The 26,233-nt window shown below is 40.5% G+C and overlaps 1 protein-coding gene across 1 annotated transcript; it reads right to left on the bottom strand.

Moving 5' to 3' along the window:
- Positions 1–10,922: 10,922 nt before the first annotated feature.
- slitrk2 (SLIT and NTRK-like family, member 2) lies at positions 10,923–16,925 on the bottom strand. The gene has a single exon (XM_021583565.3). It carries the CDS (start codon positions 16,295–16,297, stop codon positions 13,736–13,738), a length of 2,562 nt encoding a protein of 853 aa, XP_021439240.1. The 5' UTR covers positions 16,298–16,925; the 3' UTR covers positions 10,923–13,735.
- Between the last annotated feature and the right edge of the window lie 9,308 nt (positions 16,926–26,233).

Below are 26,233 nucleotides of genomic sequence, written 5' to 3'. Positions count from 1 at the left end.
CTGAGGTGGGAGACTCGGTCCATAGGACAACAATCAGTCGTATATTGCACAAATCTGGCCTTTATGGAAGAGTGGCAAGAAGAAAGCCATTTCTTAAAGATATCCATAAAAAGTGTTGTTTAAAGTTTGCCACAAGCCATCTGGGAGACACACCAAACATGTGGAAGAAGGTGCTCTGGTCAGATGAAACCAAAATTTAACTTTTTGGCAACAATGCAAGACGTTATGTTTGGCGTAAAAGCAACACAGCTCATCACCCTGAACACACCATCCCCACTGTCAAACATGGTGGTGGCAGCATCATGGTTTGGGCCTGCTTTTCTTCAGCAGGGACAGGGAAGATGGTTAAAATTGATGGGAAGATGGATGGAGTCAAATACAGGACCATTCTGGAAGAAAACCTGATGGAGTCTGCAAAAGACCTGAGACTGGGACGGAGATGTGTCTTCCAACAAGACAATGATCCAAAACATAAAGCAAAATCTACAATGGAATGGTTCAAAAATAAACATATCCAGGTGTTAGAATGGCCAAGTCAAAGTCCAGTCCTGAATCCAATCGAGAATCTGTGGAAAGAACTAAAAACTGCTGTTCACAAATGCTCTCCATCCAACCTCACTGAGCTCGAGCTGTTTTGCAAGGAGGAATGGGAAAAAAAATCAGTCTCTCGATGTGCAAAACTGATAGAGACATACCCCAAGTGACTTACAGCTGTAATCGCAGCAAAAGGTGGCGCTACAAAGTATTAACTTAAGGGGGCTGAATAATTTTGCACGCCCAATTTTTCAGTTTTTGATTTGTTAAAAAAGTTAGAAATATCCAATAAATGTCGTTCCACTTCATGATTGTGTCCCACTTGTTGTTGATTCTTCACAAAAAAATACAGTTTTATATCTTTATGTTTGAAGCCTGAAATGTGGCAAAAGGTCGCAAAGTTCAAGGGGGCCGAATACTTTCGCAAGGCACTGTATAGGCACCATTAGACCTGCAGTAGGAGTGTGCATGTCTGCGTGTCACGCCACCAATAGAATCTAAGCCCTAATGTCTGAGCCAATCAGAGAATGGAAACTATGCAAGACAACAAGATTGGAGTGAACAAGGCTAAAAGGAATTAGTCATTTACATAAAGTGGAGTGACTATGTTATGTAGGGGTAAAACTGTATGACAGCAGAGTACTGAGAAGGGAGAGATCAGTTGTTTCATGAACTAACTCGGCTCTTGTTACTTTGTAATAAAAGTATATTTGAACTCTCAGGTATTTGAGAAATATTATTGACTGAATATTTCCACCACAAGACCACCCTCGTTTGGTTTCCATGTGCCATCTATTTTTGTGCAGTGATGTTTTACAAAATGTTTGCACCTTTCTAATCATACATTATCCACAGATTGTGAGCTAAAGATGAAAACCTTTCCTACCAGTATTATTATATTATTTATTGACTGACTATGGCTTTCCAAATCGCCCAACACTGCTATTTCTAATGTTAATTTTAAGTGCATGTTATGATTTTTTTTTTTTTACCATTCCTGAACCTGTGACCAGAAACAAGCTACGTAGCGGCAATACCAGAATAAATTATCTATTGATGCTGTCTCTTCGCAGCAAAATCTACAGAGCTGAGATTCTTGTATGCCCCATATACAGTTGAAGTCGGAAGTTTACATACACTTAGGTTGGGAGTCATTAAAACTCATTTTCAACCACTCCAGGTTTTCAACCACTCCACGTTTTCAACCACTCCACAAATATCTCCTCCCATTTATTTTTCAACCTGTAGTGGCGCAGCTGTCAACATTTTTGTCCTAAGATGAAGCTGGTTTATTTTTCGATTTATGCATGATCCTTTCATCCAATTTATATCTTTAATATATGGCAAGCAATCAAGTTCCCTACCTTCTCTTTCTTCCACTTGCCTCCTCCATTTTTGTGATTTTGGCTTTTTCTTTGCAACTCTGCCTAGATGGCCTACATGCCAGAGTTGCCTCTATTTAATGAAGCTGCCAGTTGAGAACTTGTGAGGCGTCTGTTTCTCAAACTAGACACTCTAATGTACTTGTCTTCTTGCTCAGGTGTGCACCGGGGCCTCCCACTCCTCTTTCTATCTGGTTACAGCCAGTTTATGCTGTTCTGTGAAGAGAGTAGTCTACCGCATTGTATAAGATCTTCTGTTTCTTGGCAATTTCTCGCATGGAATAGCCTTCATTTCTCAGAACAAGAATAGAAGAAAGTTTCAGAAGAAAGATCTTTGTTTTTGGCCATTTTGAGCATGTAATCGAACCCACAAATGCTGATGCTCCAGATACTCAACTAGTCTAAAAGAAGGCCAATTGTATTGCTTCTTTAATCAGGACAACAGTTTTCAGCTGTGCTAAAATAATTTCAAAAGGGTTTTATAATGATCAATTAGCCTTTTAAAATGATAAACTTGGATTAGCTAACACAACGTGCCATTGGAACACAGGAGTGATGGTTGCTGATAATGGGCCTCTGTATGCCTATGTAGATATTCCATAGAAAAATCTGCCGTTTCCAGCTGCAACAGTCATTTTGTCACGTTCTGACCTCTATTTCTGTTGTTACAGACGAACGCCCTTACAGACGAACGCCCTTACACATTTACAACATTAACAATGTCTACACTGTATTTCTGATCAATTTGATGCTATTTTAATGGACAGAAAAATGTGTTTCCTTTCAAAAACAAGGACATTTCTAAGTGACCACAAACTTTTGAACGGTACTGTACAAGTCTACCTCAATTACCTCGTACCCCTGCACATCGACTCGGGATTGGTACAACATGTTGCCAAGTTATTCGTTATATTTAGATTTTTCGATTATTTCTATGATTTATTTATTTTTCTCTGCCTAGTTGGGAAGTGCCATTAAGTAAGCATTTCACTATTAGTCTACACCTGTTGTTTACAAAGGATGTGACAAATAACATTTGATTTGATTTTCATTTTAAGTACAGCCAATCTTGCTTTACAATTACTGGGCAAAGGTTAAACACTATGCTGACAAATTTGCTCATAGTCTTGTCTCAGCTAGTCTCTAAACCCCTATTCTACCCCACTTACAGCACTGTTATCAGCTGAACCTGCACATGATCTGTCAATTGGAGCATCTTATTCCTGATGACAGTAACTAGGAACTGCATGCAAGACAACTCTAGAATATCAAACCCCCAAATCACAGTTATCTTAAAATTGGATTACAAAACTGTGTTTTGTCAAGGATTGCACCTTTTAAGGTTTGTTTTCATCAAGTTTACACATTAAGAGCTATATTCACCGGCCAGATACTGATCAATACAGTTTACAAGTGCATACAGGGACAATGTTCAATAGTTGTTAGCAACGCCTAGAAGTGGAAAGCCAGAAGGGTGTGTTTTATGTTACTTTGTAGTCGTCAACAGAGGCATTACTACCCTCCCTCCACCAGTGTCATGAGTGGGTCTGGTAGACAACAATCTGAAAGAATGTAGAGTTTAGTTTATCTGCTGACATAATGCGAAATGCCCTAGAGTCCCTGTATACCTTTCAGTTCAAAGACTCTTTGTTGGCTTAGGAAGCAATATTATTTTGACATAGGTTCACTGGCTGTATAGCAAGTTTCTAGAGCAGATGTACAAAGGGCTACATCATGATGGTCTTTCCTAGATTACAGGCTTGAGGCAAAAGACAGGACATAGTAGGGTTGAACAGGGTTGAATAAGGTTGGTGCAACTTTCTGATTATTTCTGCATGAGTTGAAAGCACACAAATCATCAACACTGAAGGGGATTATTTGCAGACTTTTCAGTCTCTTGTTTGTTTTCTCTGTTTGCTGCTGATGGAGACTAACTCCTAACTGTCCACCAATGTTCCAAAGCAGGAATCAATGTTCTGTTTTGCTGTTTCCTCTCCACTCTCTAGCTTTAATCAAGGTTCCTAATTAGCAGATAATGTCAAATTAATGAACCCTGGAGAATAGGGCACCATGTAGCCAAACTCCAGTCGGGCTCTGTGTGTTTGCATCCAATAGCAATTTCCTAGACCCCACTTATAGAATTAATGATGTGTGCTGTCATTCTTCAAGGCACAATTTGTTATTCTAGCAATGTGACCGACAGCTGGCAGGGTAGCCAATTGGATAGGTGAGTTCCAAGTATTCCATCATAGCCTGCCACTTGGTATTGTATGACAGTAGAAAAGAATAGTGAGAGATTTGGAAAGCAGGGTTGAATGGACACACAAGTGCAAATGGTAGCCTACAGGTGAAATAGAGTTGGGACAGAATGTTAGTGTTACAGATGTAGGATCTTAATTTGATCACTATTTTGTTGTTGAGAATAATCCTTTGAAGTAGGAAATGCAACCTTATAGTGTATTTGAGGTTTAAAAAGGCTTCTAAAGTTTGTAATTTCCACTTAAAATGACAGACTTGATTTGCCGTAATGAAAAATCTATTTATCCCTACAGAAAATGTCCATAAATTAAATTCCACAATTATAATCCACATGAATAATTCACATTACTTTTTGCAAACTGGCTCAAATGAAGGTCCTACATCTGTATGACGGGGTGGTGAGCGTATGACATGATAAATTGGTTTGGATACAATGGTAGAAAAAGCATGCAATTAATCAGTGTAAAGAGAATTTAACTAGTAGGGGAGAATTGGGACTATGTTTCAGCAGAAGTGGCAGGGACACAGAACCATCTTTCTCTGCATGTGCCCAGAAAGTGCTGATCAGACCTCCACCACTGTGAATAATTTATATGTAGAGTTGTACACGCTGTGCGCACCAGGTCGTGAAAGTCACTTGTGTCATTGTAATTGGTGGCACAATCCATTGCATGGTGATTAGCCCTGCTAAGGAACACAGAGGGAACAAAGAAAGAGGCTTTAGATGTCTCAACGACACCCAGTGGGCTGCAGCCACCTGGAAAATAATGATGGACATTTGGTGATATTTCATCTCATACTGAGTGGTGGGAGGACAGGCCTACTGAGGTATCTCATCACACATTTTCACAGGATCTCTAGCCTACTTCAGTAAACACTGGTTTGGTATTACTTTTTAAATTGAAGGGCTAGGGCTTCTTGCCCCTGCAGTCAAATACGTGAAAATTATCATTGCTAAAAGAAATGGACTTTACCATTTGGACAGATATTAATTGTACAATTGATGCCTGTGTTGATTTTTGGTTGTTTTGGTTATTGATGTATGAATAAGATGCTCAATTTACGTCATCAATGGCACGTTGAGATAAATGGCAGTCTTTTGTTTGTTGTTTAAAGATTTGTCAACAGAGAAGGCTAGATAGCTTGTGAATCTTTGGGCACTTAATAACTCTATATTCTCGTCAGTGAATCACTCGCCGGTTCAGTTGCTGAATATGATTTTAACAGCATACAAGAGGGGTTTGCAATTTTAACAGAAATTGTGTATCGGGGCTTGTAATTTAGTTCAGTTTGCCATGCTAAAAACAGTTGAGAATAGGAGAGAAAAATCCATTCTGAGCAAGCCATGGACTGTGTTCCACAATACAATGATTAGAAATCATCTTTAACATAGCCATCTTCTCCCCTCATTCAATATACCAGAGGTGTGACTTTTGGAACTAATTCAAATGTCTGTGCAAGTAGCTCCATTTATGCAAGACTGATTTTATCTAAAGGAAACATTCAGAGATGGAAGCATGAAATAAGAGGCTTTTTGAAGCCGATACCAATACATCTGATACAGTGCTCCACTCAAGCTTCAAAGGAAGCATTTGGACATGAGTTTTTTTACCTGAGAAATTGCCTGAACCCATACAGGGATGTTTTAGGGCTTTAGATTCTGCTGTACTCACAGATGGATGGGCCTGTGGACTCACTTATCATTCTCAGACTGGGTGGACAAGGAAGGTTGATTGGTGAGCTCCTAGGGCAGTATCTCACTGGCATTCAGTAGGAGGGGGAAAAAAATAGTACAAAAAAATAATGAAAAAGTCTGAAAATGTATGCACTCACTACGGCAAGTCACCCTGGATATTAGTGTCTGCTAAATGACTAAAATATTGATGTAGAGCTAAACTAAAATGACAAACATTTGTTATTCAATACTTCTTCAACAACCCTCATGGATGTGACCTTTAAATATGGTTTAGATGGTACACATGCTATGCTAAAAGGGAAGCTAATGCAATTTAGACTAAAAGTCTCTGCATAGTGTCTTTAAGAACTGTAATCTACAATGCCACTACAACCCTGTAACTCAATACATAGATTTACTGTTATGTTGTCCTTCACTTGAGCAACAGAGTGCATCTTGCCCTCCAGCCATCTAACAATGAAAGGACATTAGCAGCAGACAGATTAACGTTAAGTCAAACAGACAGTCTCGTCTTCGTTTGAGTCACACTACTCAACAGACGGATGGTCGTAGCCTTAGCTGTGGCCGTAGAGAGGCCTCCTTTGGGTCCTCCATCTGAGTTGTTGTTGAATAAGGGTTTGATGGGATGCGAAGTGTAATTTGGCGGCGGGTGGTGTAAATGCATCCTCAAGGGCGTCAGTGGTCAGTTGCATTCAACTGACAAACAGTTTGACATGGATGCATCCCCCCCACTAACACAGTCTGGGCTTACCATTGATTGTCAGGATATCTGGACCATCATCCATGACTATGCTGTTGCCTGCAGAGAACGGCTGGTTATCATTCACAGACTACCATAGGGCCTCCGGTGATCTTCCCTTCTATAGACAAAGACAGCAACACAGAAATCTAGAGCACACATTAATATTTGCATGCCAATGTGTAAGCCCTGTGTTATTAGTCATACCATGGATAGAATTAAATAGTACGGTAATATATTCGTTGAGTAGGATTGCAGATTTGAATCTTTATTTCTATTACAATATTTCAATGAAAAGAGAAAACCAATAATAGTTTTTTTGTAAGTGTGGAGCCCATCTTGTCAAATGACTGACAGACGGAGAAAAACCTTTTCTAAGAAACCGTCCACCTATATTATTTTTGATCGTTTTTCCTGCAAGCTTCTCCTTCTTTCTATGTCTATATATATTTTTTTGCCTTAATAAAATCCTCAAATATGGCCCATTTACTGATCCTGCTTATACTTCTGCATAGGAGGAATTATTTGAATGCCGGAATCCTTGAAAGAGCACTAGCTGTGTCAAATTGAAATGCGTAAATGCAGTAGCCACATTTGAAGAACCAGCTGTAGTTGAAATTATTTATGCACTGCCAAAAATTGGGATTGTGACTTTCCTGCAGGCAATTGCACTTTCTATGGCTTCAAAGGTTTATTTATTTTTTGTACTTCATCATCACGTTTCCATTCATATTAGTCGATGTGGATAATGTTTTATTTTAAGCCACTGATGAGGAGCCGCCAGACCTCCCTGTGAGTTCCCAAAGGCACTGCTATCACATACAGTATGTTACAAACACCTGGCGTCAGGGGCTATATTATCAATTCAACACATTATTAGTCATGTTCCAGCAATATGGAGTGCTATCAATATACAGTATTGTATAAGACAAGGCAGATTGAGCCATGGATGTGAATAGAATTCTATACAAATATATTAATACAAATTATAGTTGGAAATATAGGAATGGTGGAGGTATGTTGGAGTTAACCAATCAGAAGCCTTTCCTATTCATTGTTGCATGATATCCTATATAACATAGTCCATATACAGAGCTGAGAGAGTTATATTGGTCTGACAACCAAGCTGTTGATTTCTATTGCCTTCCTGGGGGTAAAAATAAAGACTTTTCCATGCTGCTGGGAGAAAGGCCTCCATGCACTTCCTGGGACATGAGTGCTCCATTGTGTGAGGGTCAAAGGGTAGGACTGCTAACCAGTGGGAGATTTGATCCTAGAGGAGCCACTTGCCATGCCTTGTTACACAAACCAATAAAGTCTTCCCTGGGACATTGGCTTACTGTGTAGCCGCTTCACACTTCAAGTGCCGAATAATGACTGCAGTGATTAGATTTTATGGAAGGCATTGAACAGGAAAGGCTTATTGATACTGTCTCATGTGGAAAAGTGTTTTAAAACTCAGCATCATATGGGGCAGAGCGGTGGGAGGATGGTTCAAGATGGTGGCTTTTATTTAGATGTTTCTCACTCACACATACGTGGATCAATCTCCACTTATTATAAGAATGATAATAATAATAATACAGTATATGCCATTTAGCAGACGTGTTCATCCAAAGTGACTTAGTCATGCATTTAACATATTGGTGATCCAGAAAATCAAACCTACTACCCGGGCATTACAAGCGCCATTCTCTACCAACTGAGCTACAAAGGACCAAAGTGTCAAACAAAGTACACTTAATTAAATAACATACTCATACATTCACGACATTACCCCTTTACATTACTTCTGAATTCTGTACTACATGTAACCTCATATTTACATTTACATGTTAGTCATTTAGCAGACGTACTTATCCAGAGCGACTTAATTAGGGTAAAGTGCCTTGCTCAAGGGCACATTTACAGATTTTTTCACCTAGTTGGCTGGGGGTTCAAACCAGCGACCTTTCCTATGACGGAATCGCACAGAAGTGAATGCTAGCAAGCCTATATATTGTAAGTGTATATTTGGACCTGCTCAAGGATCACTTACACTGCCTTTTATCACTGCCATTGGATGGAGTTTGAATTAAATTTATCTTACTCTCTTTTTCTAATAAGATCAATGTGCTGTGCTCCGATGGAAGTGGACACAAGGTCAGATGTGGCTTGAGTTAACCTTTGGAGAAGTCTACAGTCTGTCACTATTCCTTTACCACACGGCCATACGCAAATATGAGGCAAGCGTCCCATTGATCTTAGTCATGGCTGTGAGTCCAACAACCTTCACCATTTACTTAGTGTGTTTAACAGAGAGGTTGTGGCTGTGTGTTTTAAACCATCGCCACTTCAGGGTTCATAGATCACACACTTGTTTTACAAGGCAGAAGACTGTGCATTGTGCAGAGACTACAAGGTTGTTTATTCTGTGACAGCTGTTCAAGGAGTTCTGTCAACATCTAACATGGCCAATCATTAATGCCTAAATTATTACGCAGCCATGAAACTGGTGCATTATTCATCAAAGGACTGTGGGACAGAAGACTTCACACACACAGAGAGAGAGAGAGAGAGAGAGAGAGAGAGAGAGAGAGAGAGAGAGAGAGAGAGAGAGAGAGAGAGAGAGAGAGAGAGAGAGAGAGAGAGAGAGAGAGAGAGAGAGAGAGAGAGAGAGAGAGAGAGAGAGAGACAAAGACTAGAACACATAATATATCCACAGCCCAGTCGGCAGGAAACATTGACTCTAGTGACTGGATGCTTGAAATGACTAAAATGAAGCTCTGAATGTAATGTGACCATGGCTCATATTTCAGGCTGAAGATTTCAATTACAGTTTTTTTTATTTGAGCTATTCTCACAATTATGTGGTGAATTTTCTAAACTCTTAGTACAAAACTCCAATCTGGTAACACTTGTAACAGAGCCAGTCTTACATTCTAAACCTTTCGGTGTGCATTAATTTTGTTTGTAGACATCTTTCACCACTCAACCATTAATCCAAAAAATAAGTTTACTGTGAAATATAATACAGTATAATGTTTAATCAACAAAACACAATACTTTCTCAATTTCGTTCCTTTAACAACCAGTTAATCCAATAGCAAATCAAGTTAACATACAAAATTGCCCTTTGAATGTAGCAATGTTTTCACATTAGGCAATAACTATCCTCATTGTTCATGTTTTACCTTTATTTAACTAGGCAAGTGAGTTAAGAACAAATTCTTATTTTCAATGATGGCCTAGGAACAGTGGGTTATTAACTGCCTTGTTCAGGGGCAGAACGCCAGACCTTGTCAGCTCGGGGATTCGATCTTGCAACCTTTCGGTTGCTAGTCCAAAGCTCTAACCACTAGGCAACCCTCTGCCCCATGCACCTAGGGAAAAACCTTTTGGCATGGCGAATCCAAGCCTTACATAGGTCTGGATTGAAATCATTGCATGCCTCATCCATGTACTGAAGGAGGGTGATATGCTCATGGGGATGGCCGTCATACACCTTCCACCTGCATTGTAGTCATATATTCTATTTTACAGCACTGTTCTCCTGTATTGTAGTGGAACTGTAGCTCAGTTCATGAGAGTGTTGCACTAGCAACAACAGAGTTGTGGGTTAGATTCCCACTGGGTTCACTCTGGATAAAAGTATCTGCTAAATAAATTGAATATATTACAGTAATGCATTGGTCAATAAAATGTAAGTAAAGTAGTGTGAATTATTTGCATGTTGCTATTGTATTTCTGCACTACAGGAGCCAGAATCACAAGCATTTCGCTGAACCTGCTGTAACATCTGCTACCCATAAACACTGATTTGATTTGTTACATACGGTACATCTCGCAGATATATATTTTTTATTACTGTACAGTAAAATCATAATTGTCATCATTATAGAAGTACATGCTATACTTTTCGTGTTTCACAGACATACATTTGTATTATGTAGTTCTGATAATCTGTAGTAGGCCAGGCAGTATACATGTCAAATCTATAGGTTTACCAAATGTTTTAGTGATCATCCATTAAGAGCAGTCGGATTAAGCAATAGTAAAACGTATTTTATCAAAGTAAAGTGAGCATTGCATTGTGAAAGACTTTATATGAACATGTACTGCAATGCGAACATGTATTTCTAGATGAAACACATTAAGACGAAAAAGTAATTATGTTTTGTGTGTTGTAATTAGTCAATTGAAAATGTGCTTAGAGTTTTGAAACAACTGTCTTATGGATGATCTGTTTGGAGTTTTATACTAAGAGTTGTGAAAATGTACCACATACTTGTGAAAAATTCCCCAAAGCAATACAAAAAAACTGCAACTGTACTTTAAGTTGTGTACTTGATTACTTTGATTTAATGAATGCAAAAAACAATCCTGCAGCAGCATTACCATATGCAGTAGGAGCCTAGCATTTATCTGAACATTTCTTAGAGAAACTATGAAATTCATAACCAACAGTTAATGTGGAACAATGCATCTATAGTGATCCAAAATATGAGATATTAACACATTATGGACCCTGACCTTTCAAATGTCACAATCCGGCATCACTTCCTTACTATGAGAGTGAATTGGTTGTGACTCCGGCCAATTCCGGGGACCCTGGGAAAGAGGAATATCGACCTTCCATTCTTCCCACTAGTCTCTTGGTCTCCACCATGTCAAAGAGATTCAGTATCATACACAACAAGCATGGGCCACTCTCTTTGGGCCTCATCACAAATCAAAGAGGGGAAAAAACCAGTCCAACCTTTGAATAAACATGAACTTGCCCAAGAGCATTTATGAAGAGGTCCATGATCGCCTCAGGAGAGGCCCCAAGCAGTCTCCATTGATTCACACTAGTTCACATCTTAGCAAAACAAGGTCAAAGTTTACATCCCCCATGTAGATCCTTAGTCTACAACAGGAACCATATTGTTGGAATTAAATGAAAGAGGGTTAATTTAAAGTGAATCAATTACAATATGCTGATCAAATAGGATAGATCTCAATTGCTTCCTTTATTATGGATTTTTCCATGGATGGAAATCGTTTGTGACAAAACTATCCCAGTGAAGCTCTAGAGATCAGGCTGTGTCCCAAAAACATCCAACAGTCATTCAAGAACACACAATCACATACTTCAAAGTCATCTTCAAATTGTTAAGCACACCACGTTTGTCAATGTATAATATTGTATCCTATCTTCTGGTGTCAACTGACCGGAGTGATTGATAACTTATATTGTAAAGCTATTGCATGCCATCGACATCTGTGTGTGGTGGGGAGGGAGGAGCCTCATTGGTGTGCAAGACATGTCTAACCCCTCATTCTCCACAGCAGCAGTAAACAGCAACACAGAGACCCATTGTGCCATGCAGGAAAGAAAATCACTCTGTTTCAGAAGGAATGAACAGCACTTTCACTCAGTCTCACTCACACCAACTCAAATGGCCTCTGCTACCCACAAGCACAAGCTCACTTACCCACAAGCATAATAGCAGGATTGTAAGACTCACATAAGCATTAAATGAATGGTTCAATTAAATCACAAGTAGGCCAGTTATTGCTAATTTAAGTTCCCAATTTGATTTAGTTCTCAGTTTAATTAATTAATGATTAAGAACAACAACAACATAAACATGGTGCACTCATAACAAAGTCAATGTGAAATCGAACAAAGCAAGTGAAAAGTCCCCTTACTGTAGTAGAATCCATAGAAAATGCATCATTAGTAGTAAGAAGAAAACATTCAGCACCATGGACAGCGACACAATAGCTACGTGAAGACCGGCAAAAACAAAACGAGAGACAAACAGCAGAATAACCGGGGCTTGGAGAAGGTACTGTATTTATGCCCACAGCAGACTTCAAAGACAAATGTCACCTGAAGGTCAAAACATAAACTGGTCCATTTAAATCCACTAAAAACGATCTATTTTTGGTATAAGGAGCGTTGAGAACTAATCATCATGTTGTGCGTTTCAGGTAGGCTACAGGAGATCAGTTGTTGTGGAGCAGTAGTTTTTATCATCCGTAAATCGTAACGTACTGGTAAATAATCTATACTTTTAGAGGACACTGCTCTCTACCTTTTGAGGAAAATATTATAGGTATGAAATGAATGGTAGTCCTGTGGTATTACAGTGAGGGACCTATAGCAACGCTGGTCGATAAATTGCATGCACAAGCGTCATTCAGCTAAAGTGCTCAGCAAATTCCTCATCAATACACAGTGGTCTATAGATCAAAGAGAGTGCTGTTACCGCCCCTAAACCACCCACCCCCTCCTCATCACATGGAAGCACGTACGCACACACACACACACACACACACACACACACACACACACACACACACACACACACACACACACACACACACACACACACACACACACACAGAGAGAGAGAGAGAGAGAGAGAGAGAGAGAGAGAGAGAGAGACGTAAAATCGTAATGCTTAATTCAGACTTGACAAAGTGCTTCAGTGAAAATTTAATTGCGCTTATGGCGCATTGTATTGATCATCTATATCATACAATATTATGCAATTCTCTAAATTGTACATCTTGAAAGACACTTAGATATTCAAAACATATTCTCTACCATAAATATCATACACTCTTCAGTTATGTTTAATGTAATGGACAAATAATTATATTTTACATAAAGATTCTTAAAATACAGCACTTATAAAATGTCAATTTGCAGAAAGCAACGATAAAATACTTGGAGTGCAAAGGCACTTCTGGAATAAATGAGTTGCCAAGTGGACGGAACCAGTACATGTGTTTCACACTCACCATCAATAGGCTATTATGTACAGGAAAGTAATTTCATAATTATTCACTTCTGTTCTTCTATTAAAATGAAATCGCTTCCCACAGACGAAATAAAATATAGAATATGAAATGCACAAAGCAGTAGTTTACATAGTTCTTGCGGTACCTGCTACAGACTATATTTCAAGTAGAAGAAATAATTTAAACCTCCAGTAAAATAGTATAACTGCATATACGTTTACTCAATACAGCTGGACAATAATGTAGAGCAAACGCTTATGTTGCTTTGATTGAGTTGGACTCGTCAATTTGTGGAGTACATAGATACAAATCGATGTAATCATTACTGATGATAGTAAGTAGGGCCATATCTTACAACTGACTCATTGCAGTTTGTTTTTCCAGAACTTCGAGGTAGTCTGGTTCTGTTTTTAGCTTCCCAGGCAGCACAGGGTGTTCATTTTTTGATTGATTGGCATAATACTTTCGTGGAGTCCCATAGAGAACCGTTTTATTCAACCTGTCCTGGTTGTGTCGTCTAGTGGTTTCATATTGAGGAATGAATTGTCTTTTCGGTAAAGTGCAAAAATTATAATTCAGAGCCCCAACAGTCGGAAGCTCCTGAACCCTCTCTGCAATGTTTTGATAAAGCAGCTCCGGCTCTCGATTGCCGCAAGATTGTTTCTCAATGAACTCCACTGTGCTTATGGTATATGGACTTGGGGGCAACTCCGACTTTTTAGTGTCCACGGTGCTGAAGCTTAGTTCCTTTAGATTCCTATAGTAGGCCACCTGCTCGCTGTCTTTCTGCATGTAGATGGGGTTCTGACACATCTGACCAACGGGGGGAGGGATGTAGTTATACACATGCGTCTCTGTTTTATCTGCAGTGGGTTCTGAGTTATAAGAACCATATTGTACCTGGAAGGAGTTTAAATCTACATTATTGGCACTGGCGGGAACGCTATCAGCACCTTTGCGTCGTTTCAGGACAAATACAAACAAACCAGCCCCGAAGCAGACCGACAGAATGAAAACCACGAGCAGTCCAAGTATGAGAACCGACAGGGGCACCTCCGCGTGCATCTCGGGCACCTGCTCGTCTGTGGGCGTGATGGCAGAGGGAGGAGTGGAGTCAGTGCTGGGTCTGACGGTGGGGGCCTTGGTTATTGTGATCTCGTTAGGCTCGGGACAAATTGCATCGTTACGCAGAGACCTGAGGAGCCGCCCTGCGTGTTTGGAGGGCGAATCACATGTGATTTCATTTACCACAACGCTGGTGCTGGATAGCTCCATCCAGTTTTTAAGCGCAACGATGTCGCAGGTGCAATCCCATGGGTTTTCCTGCAGGTCGATCTGAATGAATGCGGAGAGCTGGTCGAGCACACCGCGCACCGGCAGGTGGGAGAAGTGATTGTTTCTCAGGTTTAGTCTTGTCAGCATAGTCCCTCCAAAAACATTGTCGGGAAGGGATCTCAGTAGATTGTTGTTTAGGAACAGCAGCTGCAGATTATGTAAGGAGTTAAACGTCTGTGGTAAAATGTCCTTGATAACATTATACTCCAGGTATAAGTATTGAAGGCTCTGCAACCCTGCGAATAATGATTGGGATAGACTTTCAATGTAATTGCCATTGAGGTAAAGTCTCCGTAGATTAGCTAGGTTTTCAAAGGCCCCATTCTGAATGACAGCTATTCTATTATTTCCTAAGTGGAGGAGCTCTAGTGAGCTGTATTCGGTGAGGTCTGTTCTGTATATGGTCTGCAAGTAATTGCCTGTTAAATGCAATTTCTTTGGATAGGACGGTTTAGGGGTAAGCTCTGTTATATTATGCAATTTCCTTTCCTGGCAGTTGATATTTAATCCACTGTCTGGGTTCTGAGAGGTGCATACGCAAATGCTAGGGCAGGTCATGGGAACAGGGGACCTAGTCTGATAAACCATTATAGGCCCGAAAACTTGTTTGTCCTTACTAGACGTTACCCTTTGTGTGGGGCGATTTCTCGTTTTAGGGGGACGGGAGGCCCTTGGGGTTTTTGTTGGAGTGACACCGGGGTGCAGGGTGGGAGAAAGGCCGTGGTATTGGGAATCAGAGGGAGGCTGCATTACGCGGTGATTGGAATCACCAGCATTTCGTCGGGGGCATAGATCTTGCTTAATCAATTGCGTAATGTCCTTGCCATGCAGTCTGAATGGGGTCTCGCAGACGATGTCCCCTACAAATACTGATATGGTGTCCAGCCAGGCTTTTAGGGGGATCAGATCACAGGTGCAGTTCCACGGGTTCTCCTCCAGTTGGATCTCCATAATGCCACCTATATGCTCCAGCACGCCAGCAAAAGGCAACATCTTAAGCCGGTTCCCCCTTAGATCCAAATGCGTTAACATAACGAAACGAAATACATTGTTGGGAAGAGAGAGCAGGAGGTTGTCATTGAGAATCAATACTTTGAGTTTATTCAATTTGCCGAATGCACCTGCTTCAATGGCGCTGATGTAATTATAATCTGCCTGTAAATACTCCAAACTCTCTAAACCAGCAAATGTGTCCTCCTTGATTATCTCCAAGTTATTGTTATTGAGATGAAGTCGTTTTAAAAATCTCAGTCCAGTAAAAGCTCCAGTCTTTATCTCCTGTAACCCGTTGTTCCCCAAATGAAGTGATGTGACATTACCATAACTGACAAACTCGTTTGGATTCAGCCTTGAAAGAAAGTTTCCATTGAGAAAGAGTTGACAGATTTTGTTCGGTGGGGGTTGAAATAAACTAACCGTTGTAAATCCTTTGTTTTCACAGTTGATGCTCAATATATTCTCCTTTTCCTCACATGAGCAGCGGTTCTTACAAATGTCTTTCGAAGTTTTGCGACTCTCAGTCTTCGATGAGAAACTGGTCACAGTTAAAACGCTGAGCAACAAAACGCTGTTCAGCATTTTTACAACAATGTTGCTGAATTATCCAGCATCAACGTTGTATGAGTCTTGGAGTTGGCAATTTCAGTGCAGACATGCAAGCCCAAATTAACACAGTGTTCGTGTTAAAATGGCACCAGGGCGCACGGACCCGCAGGACTCTCCATTGATCTCCTTACAATCCAAAAAGCAAATTAAATCATCAATCAGTCATCGGACAAGTTCTGAGCCAGGCTTGAATGGGTACATTGTTTGTATGTCAGAAGACTAGCTTCGCAATATACTGCAATCCCCGGTATTACGCACGACCAAACAGGCAGCAATTTCAAGCATTTCGGTAGCAGCACAATCAGAAACGGCGAGATACTCACTGAACGACAGAGATAGTACAGTCTCTTCTCGACTTGATCCTAAGAAATTCCATTCTTCATTAAATGTAATTTAGTTTTGATAAAAATACAATATAGGTAGCACATCACTTCGCGTTTTCCTTTACTTTCTCGATGGAAACAGCAAGAGAACCAACTCTGAGATATAGACCGGATGCTGAAGAATAACATGCAGAAGCATCCTCCGCTTGCGCATAGGCACCAACTGAGAGGTCTATGCCGAATTTCTGCCCTACGTCCTCCCACATTCAAGGCATGGGAGTCCTACGTCACCGGCATCGACAACATGTTATACTTGCTAAGAACAGTTTAGCATTCTTCTCAATAGTAAATGTAAAAAATAACATTATTATTAGACTAACACTACCGGTACCTCGACTAGGCCTACCAATGAACATAACAGTAGTAGGATAGGTTATAATAAACACATATGCTAAGGTTATAATAAGAAACGCATTGCCACGGGGGTAATATAGAAATTCAATTGGAATACTTCACATGCTATTGTAGAGTAAAATATTAACGATGTAAATTGTGTCTTCAGAAAATGTGCCTACTACAATCTAATGCTATTTTACTTTCCCATAGAAAATGCACGAGCACATGTATAGAATCTTCAATAAAATATTATGTTGTATTGAAACATTTAATGCAACTGAAAAAAACAAGAACATTCGTTATTTGAAGTGGGTGATCACGTTTTTTACTCAACCCACCACTAGAAGGTGGAAAAAGCACCTCTATCATTTGATTAGCGCATGTGCACACACGCACGCACGCGCGCGCACACACGCACACACATATGTATGTGTGCGCCCAATTCAAAAGAGGAATATTTGGTTTCAAAATACTTTCGGCTGAAATTAGGTTACATATATATGATGAGTGGACACTGTAATATATATATATATATATATATATATATATATATATATATATATATATATATATATATATATATATATATATATATATATATATATATAGGCAGTCGACTTGGATACAGATTGATCCACAAAAGTAAAAGCATTAGCATACACAATGTATAAATTCAACCTTACGTTTTGCGCATGTTACTGGGTATGAGTGAGCACCACGCCACCTCCCAATAGGACCAGGAAGTGCATGTCGGACACACTGGAAATAGTGTTTGAATGAGCTGACGATGAACATTTCTACCCGGAAAGAAATGTAACTACAGTAGGCCTGCTTACACACTTCAATGCAAAATATAATTTGTCTGTTCACCTGTTAAATTCTACTGTATGTTATCAACTGGTTCCGGATCCATAGAGCATAAACTTAAAATAGCCTATCAAGTAAATGAGAGATGCACACGGTAATTTGTTGTATGTGTGGGACCCATAGTAATATTAGGCAAAATAAATATACCCCCCCCCCCCATTTTTCACATTATATTTTTGAGGTAATATCTTTAAACATGACGCTCATTCACATGACGCTCATTCACAGCTAGTATTTTAGCATATGAGATAGCTATTGTGGTTATTACTGAGTAATACTCAATGTAATACTCAATGGGGCGGCAGGGTAGCCTAGTGGTTAGAGCGTTGGACTAGTAACCGGAAGGTTGTGAGTTCAAACCCCCGAGCTGACAAGGTACAAATCTGTCGTTCTGCCCCTGAACAGGCAGTTAACCCACTGTTCCCAGGCCGTCATTGAAAATAAGAATTTGTTCTTAACTGACTTGCCTGGTTAAATAAAGGTAAAATAAAAAATAAAAATAAAAATGTCAGGCAATGTTAGGCCAACTAAGACATCTCAGAGCTCTTAGATATTTGAACATCTGTAGAAGGAGACGTAGAGATGATACTGGGTCTGATGGCCCTGTCTTTATTTTTTTATTTAAGTACATTATTTAAGCAAGTCAGTTAAGAACACATTCTTAGTTACAATAATGGCCAAACCCTAACATGGACGACGCTGGTCCATGGGACTCTTAATAACAGCTGGTTTTGATACAGTCTGGAATCTAAACAAGTTCTGTAGTGACGCCTCTAGCACTGTCTTAGCAGCCACTGTCTCTGCCCCAATCGAGAGCCACTGTCTCTGCCCCACTCGGGAGCCACTGTCTCTGCCCCACTCGGGAGTCACTGTCTCTGCCCCACTCGGGAGCCACTGTCTTGTGGTTTCGGGAAAAAGGATCTTAAACGTTCTAAACGTCTACACGCTTGAATGTTGTTGTCATTATTCAAGTGTGCAACAAAATTGGTGAGCTAGCCAAGACAAACGTTGTGCCACGGTATGGATGACACAGCTAAAAATAGAACCGGACCTTCATTGACAGCGGTCACACGAGAAGAGAGGCAGAGCGCACTCAGAGTATGGAGATGGAACAGTGCCAGGATAGCTAAAAGATGTGTGGTTATGTTAAAGTCCCAGCTGAGAATTAGAGAAGGAGGCAAACATTTATCCAACTAATCGTGGAATTAATAGATGAGGTTATTGAAAAAGAAGGGGATGTAGCCAAGCTGTATCTGAATGACCTGTTCAAGTTAGCAGACCAGCTAAAGCAAAGTGATGGAACTGATCCTGAAGAGTATGTTAGGAGCCAAGAAGCATTTGAGAGTGTACAAAAATAATACTCAGATCTACAGTTGAGTTTTCATGCTGCTACCCAAGACTTAGCTGAGAAAATCACGAGGTTGAATGAGAAAGTGGGAAACAACGGACCCAGCCCAGGGCCAGTTCAACAAAGTGTGCTATATCCACAGCCAGACAGGTTATTTGAAGTGACAATACACAGAAACAAACAAACTCTCATACACAAATCAGATGCATCTGATTGACATGGGACTGAACAAGGGACACGATGAAGCTGAAGTCATTGAAGCTGTAGTACAAGCTTTCAGTCCAGGCCTGAACATATGTCAAATGCTTGAAATAAAAAGTGACTTCACCCTTCCCAACTCAAAACAATCTTAAAGGGGTGTTTCAAGGAGGACAGTTCCATTGACCTGTACCGCAGGCTATTAAACATAACCCAAGACAGTCGTGAGTCCCCACAAAACTTTATTATCAGTGCAATTGTGAGGTTGTTATTTGCTGCCAGAGAGTATGGTCAGACAGGCAGTACAGTCCAGAGGTCATGCAGAATAATTTATTGAGGTCAGTTAGTACAGGGCTGTTGAGTGATCACATTACGTTTCAACTGAAACATTACCTTGACAGACAACATGTTAATTGTCAAAATGAATGAAGCAGCTAGCTTTGAGTATGAAAGACAAAGCAAACTGAGAAAGAGTACAAGTAGCAAAGTAACCAACATTTGCGAAATACAGACTGGGGTGCAGATCCAGCAGCAAAGCCCCAGTGGCACAGAAGCAATGTTAGAGGTCCAAGATCATTCTTCTCAAGTTGTAAAGAACACCAAGAGTCTTAAAGCCCCAGCAGCAGCTAGTCAAAGGGACGCTGAGCTTTTTGATGTGGTGAAGCAACTGAAGGAGGAAGTGAAGGAAATGTGTAAAAGTATGCACAAAGGGCTGTAGAGCACAAAGGAAGCCAGTGGGAAAAACTGATCAGGTGAATGTAGCAGGCCACGCTGTCTCAGAGCCAAGATGAACAATGACACAATGTATATGAGCTTACAGTATGTGAGAGATGTGCGAGAGATATGTGAAAGATTGAAGTGGGTGATATGTGACCGATTGAAGTGAGCGATATGTGAGTGATTGAAGTGGGCGATATGTGAGTGATTGAAGTGAGAGATATGTGAAAGATTGAAGTGGGCGATATGTGACCGATTGAAGTGAGCGATATGTGAGTGATTGAAGTGGGCGATATGTGAGTGATTGAAGTGAGCGATATGTGAGTGATTGAAGTGAGCGATATGTGAGTGATTGAAGTGGGTGATATGTGAGTGATTGAAGTGGGTGATATGTGAAAGATTGAAGTGGCCGATATGTCAGTGATTGAAGTGAGCGATATGTGAGTGATTGAAGTGAGCGATATGTGAGTGATTGAAGTGGGTGATATGTGAAAGATGGAAGTGGGCGATATGCAGTGGTGTAAAACACTTTAAAGTACTACTTAAGTCATTTTTCAGGTTATCTGTACTTTACTTTACTTATTTATTTATATTTATATATTTATTTAAATTTTTAACAACTTTTAATTCACTACATTTGTAAGGAAATTATGTTATTTTTACTTCATACATTTTCCCTGACACCCAAAAGTACTCGTTACATTTTGAATGCTTAGCAGGACAGGAAAATGGTCCAATTCACACATTTATCAAGATAACAATTTCTGGTCAACCTAATGCATGTGATCTGGTGGACTCACTAAACACACATACTTCGTTTGTAAATTATGTCTAAATGTTGAAGTTTGCCACTGGCTATCCGTACATTAAAATAACAAGAGAATTGTACCGTCTGGTTTGCTTAATATAAGGAATTTGAAATTATTTATACTTTTACTTTTAATACTTAAGTATATTTCAGCAATTACATTTACTTTTGATACTTAACTGTATTTAAAACTTTTTCCACCACTGGTGATATGTGAGAGATTGAAGTGGGCGATATGTGAGAGAATGAGGTGGGCGATAAGTGAGAGATTGAAGTGGACGATATGTGAGCGATTCCGAGACTACTTATACTACACCCCTTCATTCATAGTCTACACAGATTACAATCTGCTAACCTATGTATTGACAACAGCCAACCTGAATACGCCGACACACCGATGGGTGGCTGAGTTAGCCGATTTCAAGTTCTCCATCAAGTATCGGCCTGGGAAATCAAATGGAGACGTCGATGGGTTGTTACGGATGCCGCTGGACATGGAGCAGTACATGCACACATGCTCACAGGAAGTGCAGCCTGATGAGATAACGACAGCTATAATTGCAGATTAGGTGAAAAATCTCTCTGTGCCCTTGAGCAAGGCACTTAACTCTAATTGCTCCTGTAAGTCGCTCTCGATAAGAGTGTCTGCTAAATTACTAAAATGTCAAATGTAATGTAAAATAGTCAGTCACAGAGACAAGTCATTTACAGACTGTAGCTATGTGAAACAGTCTTTAGTTCTTACAAGTTCTAGTTACTGGAAATAGTTCCTGAGTTAACTTTAAAGTTGATACTATGTCATTGACTGAGTAAAGTACCAGACACAGAACATGGCACGTTTGTCAAGTAATGGGTTATGGTTAAGGGAAGGGTACATACCTAACAGTTAAGGCACATTTCCCTCGTAAAGGGCAGAGGCAGCTATCATAGTGCATGATGATATCAGCTAGCAACACATTTCATTAAATGAAGATACACATTATGTGATGGACGGACGACGAGCCGAAGAGCATCCAGAGGAAATACAGAATGTAAGGACTACGTTTAATTTGGAGGGGAGAGGGTGGGACCCATAGTGCTGTTAGGCATAAGAAATAGACACCCCCCTTTTCATGTTATCATTTTTAGGTTAATGTCTTTAAATTTGAGGCTCATTCACATGGTACTGTAAAGCAGACTAGTATTTTAAGATATGAGATGGTTATTGTGGTTACTGAGTAATGCTCAATGTCAGGCACTGTTACACTAGCTAAGAGATCTCACAGGCAGAAACCCACCTGATTTAAGCCCCACCTGTAAAAAAAGAAGTGGACTGTTTTACATTTAATTCAGGTATTAGTTAGTATCACACATCAGTTTATCAAATAATGTAAACCAAAAATAGAGATGTAGTAAAGCAGTATACAAACTTGTTTTGTCAGGCAGCTCCATGCAGCTGTTTCAGCCTAGCTCAGTGCTTTCTGTGGTGGAGGGCTAGCCGGCGAAGACGTTGTTAATCTTCTCTGGTTGCGCCCTGATTGGCTCAGGGTTCAGTCACTCATGGGAATTCTACATCACCACCGATGGGATCTCTACATCAACACAGAATCTATGGGAGAGCTAGGCAGTTCACGCCACTTGGGTGCTACCATAGATCTACAGTAGAAGTGCCCGTCCAAGAAGGCTCAAGGTCAATGGCCACAGACAAAATGATATCAAATTACATTATATCTCCTGTAGCTTTGACTGGACTGATCATGTCAACATCACACTTTCAAAATCTTAGCTAGCAAGATAGCTAGCTAGATAAGCAGTCAACATCATGAATCATGTCAACAATTTACTGGCAAATCCTTTTCCATCCTTGTCATATAAAGACAAATTAGAGATAAAATGTCTCGGTAATCATTGGGATTTGGACATAAACATGACACAAAAAGTCAGAAATGGCAAATTCAACAATGAATGGTTTGGAAGGAGGCAGTGGCTAACAGCAAGTGTCGCAAAGCAATCACTATGTTGCTTCCCCTACCTGCTATTCGGTGGAGAAGGTGTGTGGTCCAAGTCTGTGTTTAAGGAATTAAAACATGATAATTGTGAATCACATATAGACAATGCTGTTAAACTGGGGTTACTGGAGAAATCATACATTGTGGCTTAGCTAGACAACACATATAGACGAGCAATCGACCTTCACAACCAACAAACGGAGGAGAATAGATACGTGCTTGCCAGAACCTTAGCATGCATTAAATTGTGTGGCAATTGTCAGACAGCGCTGCGGGGCCGTGCCGAGTCGGTCGACTCCTGCCCAGGCATTTTCAGATTATTTTTGTGATCATGTGTGAAGGAGATTACAGACTACATTATGATGACCAACACCATTTGAAGCACGACAACGGATAAGGATCTTCACTTGCAATACCATCAGCCATAAAGGTTGAGTGCATTGACCTTGCTGTCAATCCAGCATGACTTCAAGTTCATCCACTGAATGCCAGACTTTGATGGCAAAGTAGTTGAGAAGTTTGCCGACAAGAAGGACCCCTGTGCCACCTTCCTATTCAAGTGAGCATGGCACAACAACGGTGAGTCCAAAAATGTGTCTTGTATGCTGATGCAACAGTGATGTATTATGCCAGGGAGACATGTATACTGTAGCTTAGAAAGAAAGTAATAATTTGGTCTCTCTCCCATCAGAACATAGCCTATTCCCTTGTTTTTTATTATACTGTTCTGGCTTGCTGTAAAGGGAGAATACTGTAAGAGCGGTCAATGTTCTGAATTTTGTCACTGTCTATTTCAAAAGTACTGAATGGCTACGTCCGTCTCAGCTCGCCTCTTATCCGCAGACCACATGTACGGCGTCGTTTGGGCGAGTGGTTTGATGATGTCAACGTTGTGAACAGAGTGCCCCATGGTGGCAGTAGGGTTATCGTATGGGCAAGCATTAGCTACAGACAACGAGCACAATTGCATTTATCAATGGCAATTCGAATGCTCAGAAATACCGTTAAGGTATCTGTGAACAACAGATACATATGTAAGGACTGACGCCGGAGATGAGAAGCAGGCATGGGGAGTCAACATTTAATATGGAACAGACAGGGAAACAAGACAGGAACAGCTTCAGCAAACGGGTATACAACGACAAACTACAATTATTGCAGAAGCATGGAGCAGAGCATGGAACCAGACAGATGTAGGGAAGGTAATGACAGAGGTGATTGAATCCAGGTGAGTCCAATAATCGCTAATGCGTGTGACAGGGAGAAGGCAGGTGTGCATAATGGTGATGGCAGGAGCGCGCAATGCTGGGGAGCCTGGCGCCCTCGAGCGCCAGGTGGGAAGAGCGGGAGCAGGCGTGACAATATATCTGTATTCCCAGTCATGTGAAATCCACAGATAAGAGGCTAATGAATTCATTTCAACTGACTTATTTCCTCATATGAGCTGAAACTCAGTAAAATCTTTGAAATTGTTGCATGTTGCTCAGGTGCATCCTGTTTCCAGTAAGCATCCTTGAGATGTTTCTCCAACTTGATTGGAAAATTCAATTGATTGGACATGATTTGGAAAGGCACAAACATGTCTATATATAAGGTCCAGTGCCTTTCAAAAGTATTCAGACCCCTTCAATTTTCACAAATTTTGTTACGTTACAGCCTTATTCAAAAATTGATTCAATGAAAAATGTCTTAATCAATCTACACACAATTCCCCATAATGACAAAGTGACAGAAGGTCTATAGAATTTGATTAACTTTTATAAAATTAAAAAACAGCAATATCTTATTTACAGAAGTATTTAGATCCTTTGCTATGAGACTCGACATTGAGCTCAGGTGCATCCTGTATCAATAAAGCATCCTTGAGATGTTTCTACAACTTCATTGGAGTCCACCTGTGGTAAATTCAATTGATTGGACACGATTTTGAAAGGCACACACCTGTCTATATAAGATCCAACAGTTGACAGTGCATGTCAGAGCAAAAACCAAGCCCTGATATTGAAGGAATCGTCCGTAGAGCTCTGAGACAGGATTATGTCGAGGCAAAGATCTGGGGAAGAGTACCAAAAAAATGTTTGACGCATTGAAGGTCCCAAAGAACACAGTGGCCTCCATCATTCTTAAATGGAAGAAGTTTGGAACCAGACTCTTCCTAGAGCTGGCCGACCGGCCAAATTGAGCAATCGGGGGAGATGGGCCTTAGTCAGAGAGTTGACCAAGAACCCGATAGTCCCTCTGACAGAGCTCTAGAGTTCCTCCGTAGAGATGGGAGAACCTTCCAGAAGGACAACCATCTATGCAGCACTCCACCAATCAGGCTTTTATGGTAGAGTGGCAGGACAGAAGCCACTCCTCAGTAAAAGGCGGATGACAGCCTGCTTGGAGTTTGCCAAAAGGCAACTAAAGGACTCCCAGAACATAACAAGATTCTCTGGTATGATGAATTTAAGATGGAACTCTTTGGCCTGAATGCCAAGCATCACATCTGGAGGAAACCTGGCACCATCCCTACGGTGAAGCATGGTGGCAGCATCATGCTGTGGGGACTTTTGTCAGTGGCAGGTTCTGGGATACTAGTCCGTATCGAGGCAAAGATGAACAGAGCAAAGTTATGTCTATGGCTATGTCCTAGCCGTGTCTGAATCCTAGCTTAGGAAGGCCATCAAAAATCCAGAAATTTCCGTCCCTAACTATAATATTTTCCGACAAGATAACACTGCCAAAGGGGGCAGAGTTGCAATCTACTGCAGAGATAGCCTGCAGAGTTCTGTCATACTATCCAGGTCTGTCCCCAAACAATTTAAGTTTCTACTTTTAAAAAATCTACCTTTCCAGAAACAAGTCTCTCACCGTTGCCACTTGTTATAGACCCCCTTCAGCCCCAGCTGTCCTGGACACCATATGTGAATTGATCGCCCCCCCCATCTATCCTCAGAGTTCGTACTGTTACGTGACACAAACTGGGACATACTGAATACCCCGGGCCGTCCTATAATCTAAGCTAGATGCCCTCAAACTCTCACATATTATCAAGGAACCTACCAGGTACAACCCTAAATCTGTAACAATGGGCTTGTTACAACCCTTATTACTAGCCTATTTAACCTCTCTTTTGTATCATCTGAGATCCTCAAAGATTGGAAAGCTGCCACAGTCATCACCCTCTTCAAAGGGTTAGACAATCTAGACCCAAACTGTTATAGACCTATATCCATCCTGCCCTGCCTTTTTAAAATCTTCAAAATGTCACGATTCTTCAAA

The sequence above is a fragment of the Oncorhynchus mykiss genome, chromosome 25 (assembly GCF_057628025.1).
Source record: "Oncorhynchus mykiss isolate SJ-2025 chromosome 25, ASM5762802v1, whole genome shotgun sequence".
NCBI lineage: Eukaryota > Metazoa > Chordata > Actinopteri > Salmoniformes > Salmonidae > Oncorhynchus > Oncorhynchus mykiss.
The sequence above is the reverse complement of the archived record's forward strand: the minus strand, read 5'-3'. Positions and strand labels throughout refer to the sequence as shown.

What these genes read in the sequence shown, in the direction of transcription:
- slitrk2 (XM_021583565.3), bottom strand. Translation starts at nt 16,297, where the DNA reads ATGCTGAACAGCGTTTTGTTGCTCAGCGTTTTAACTGTGACCAGTTTC.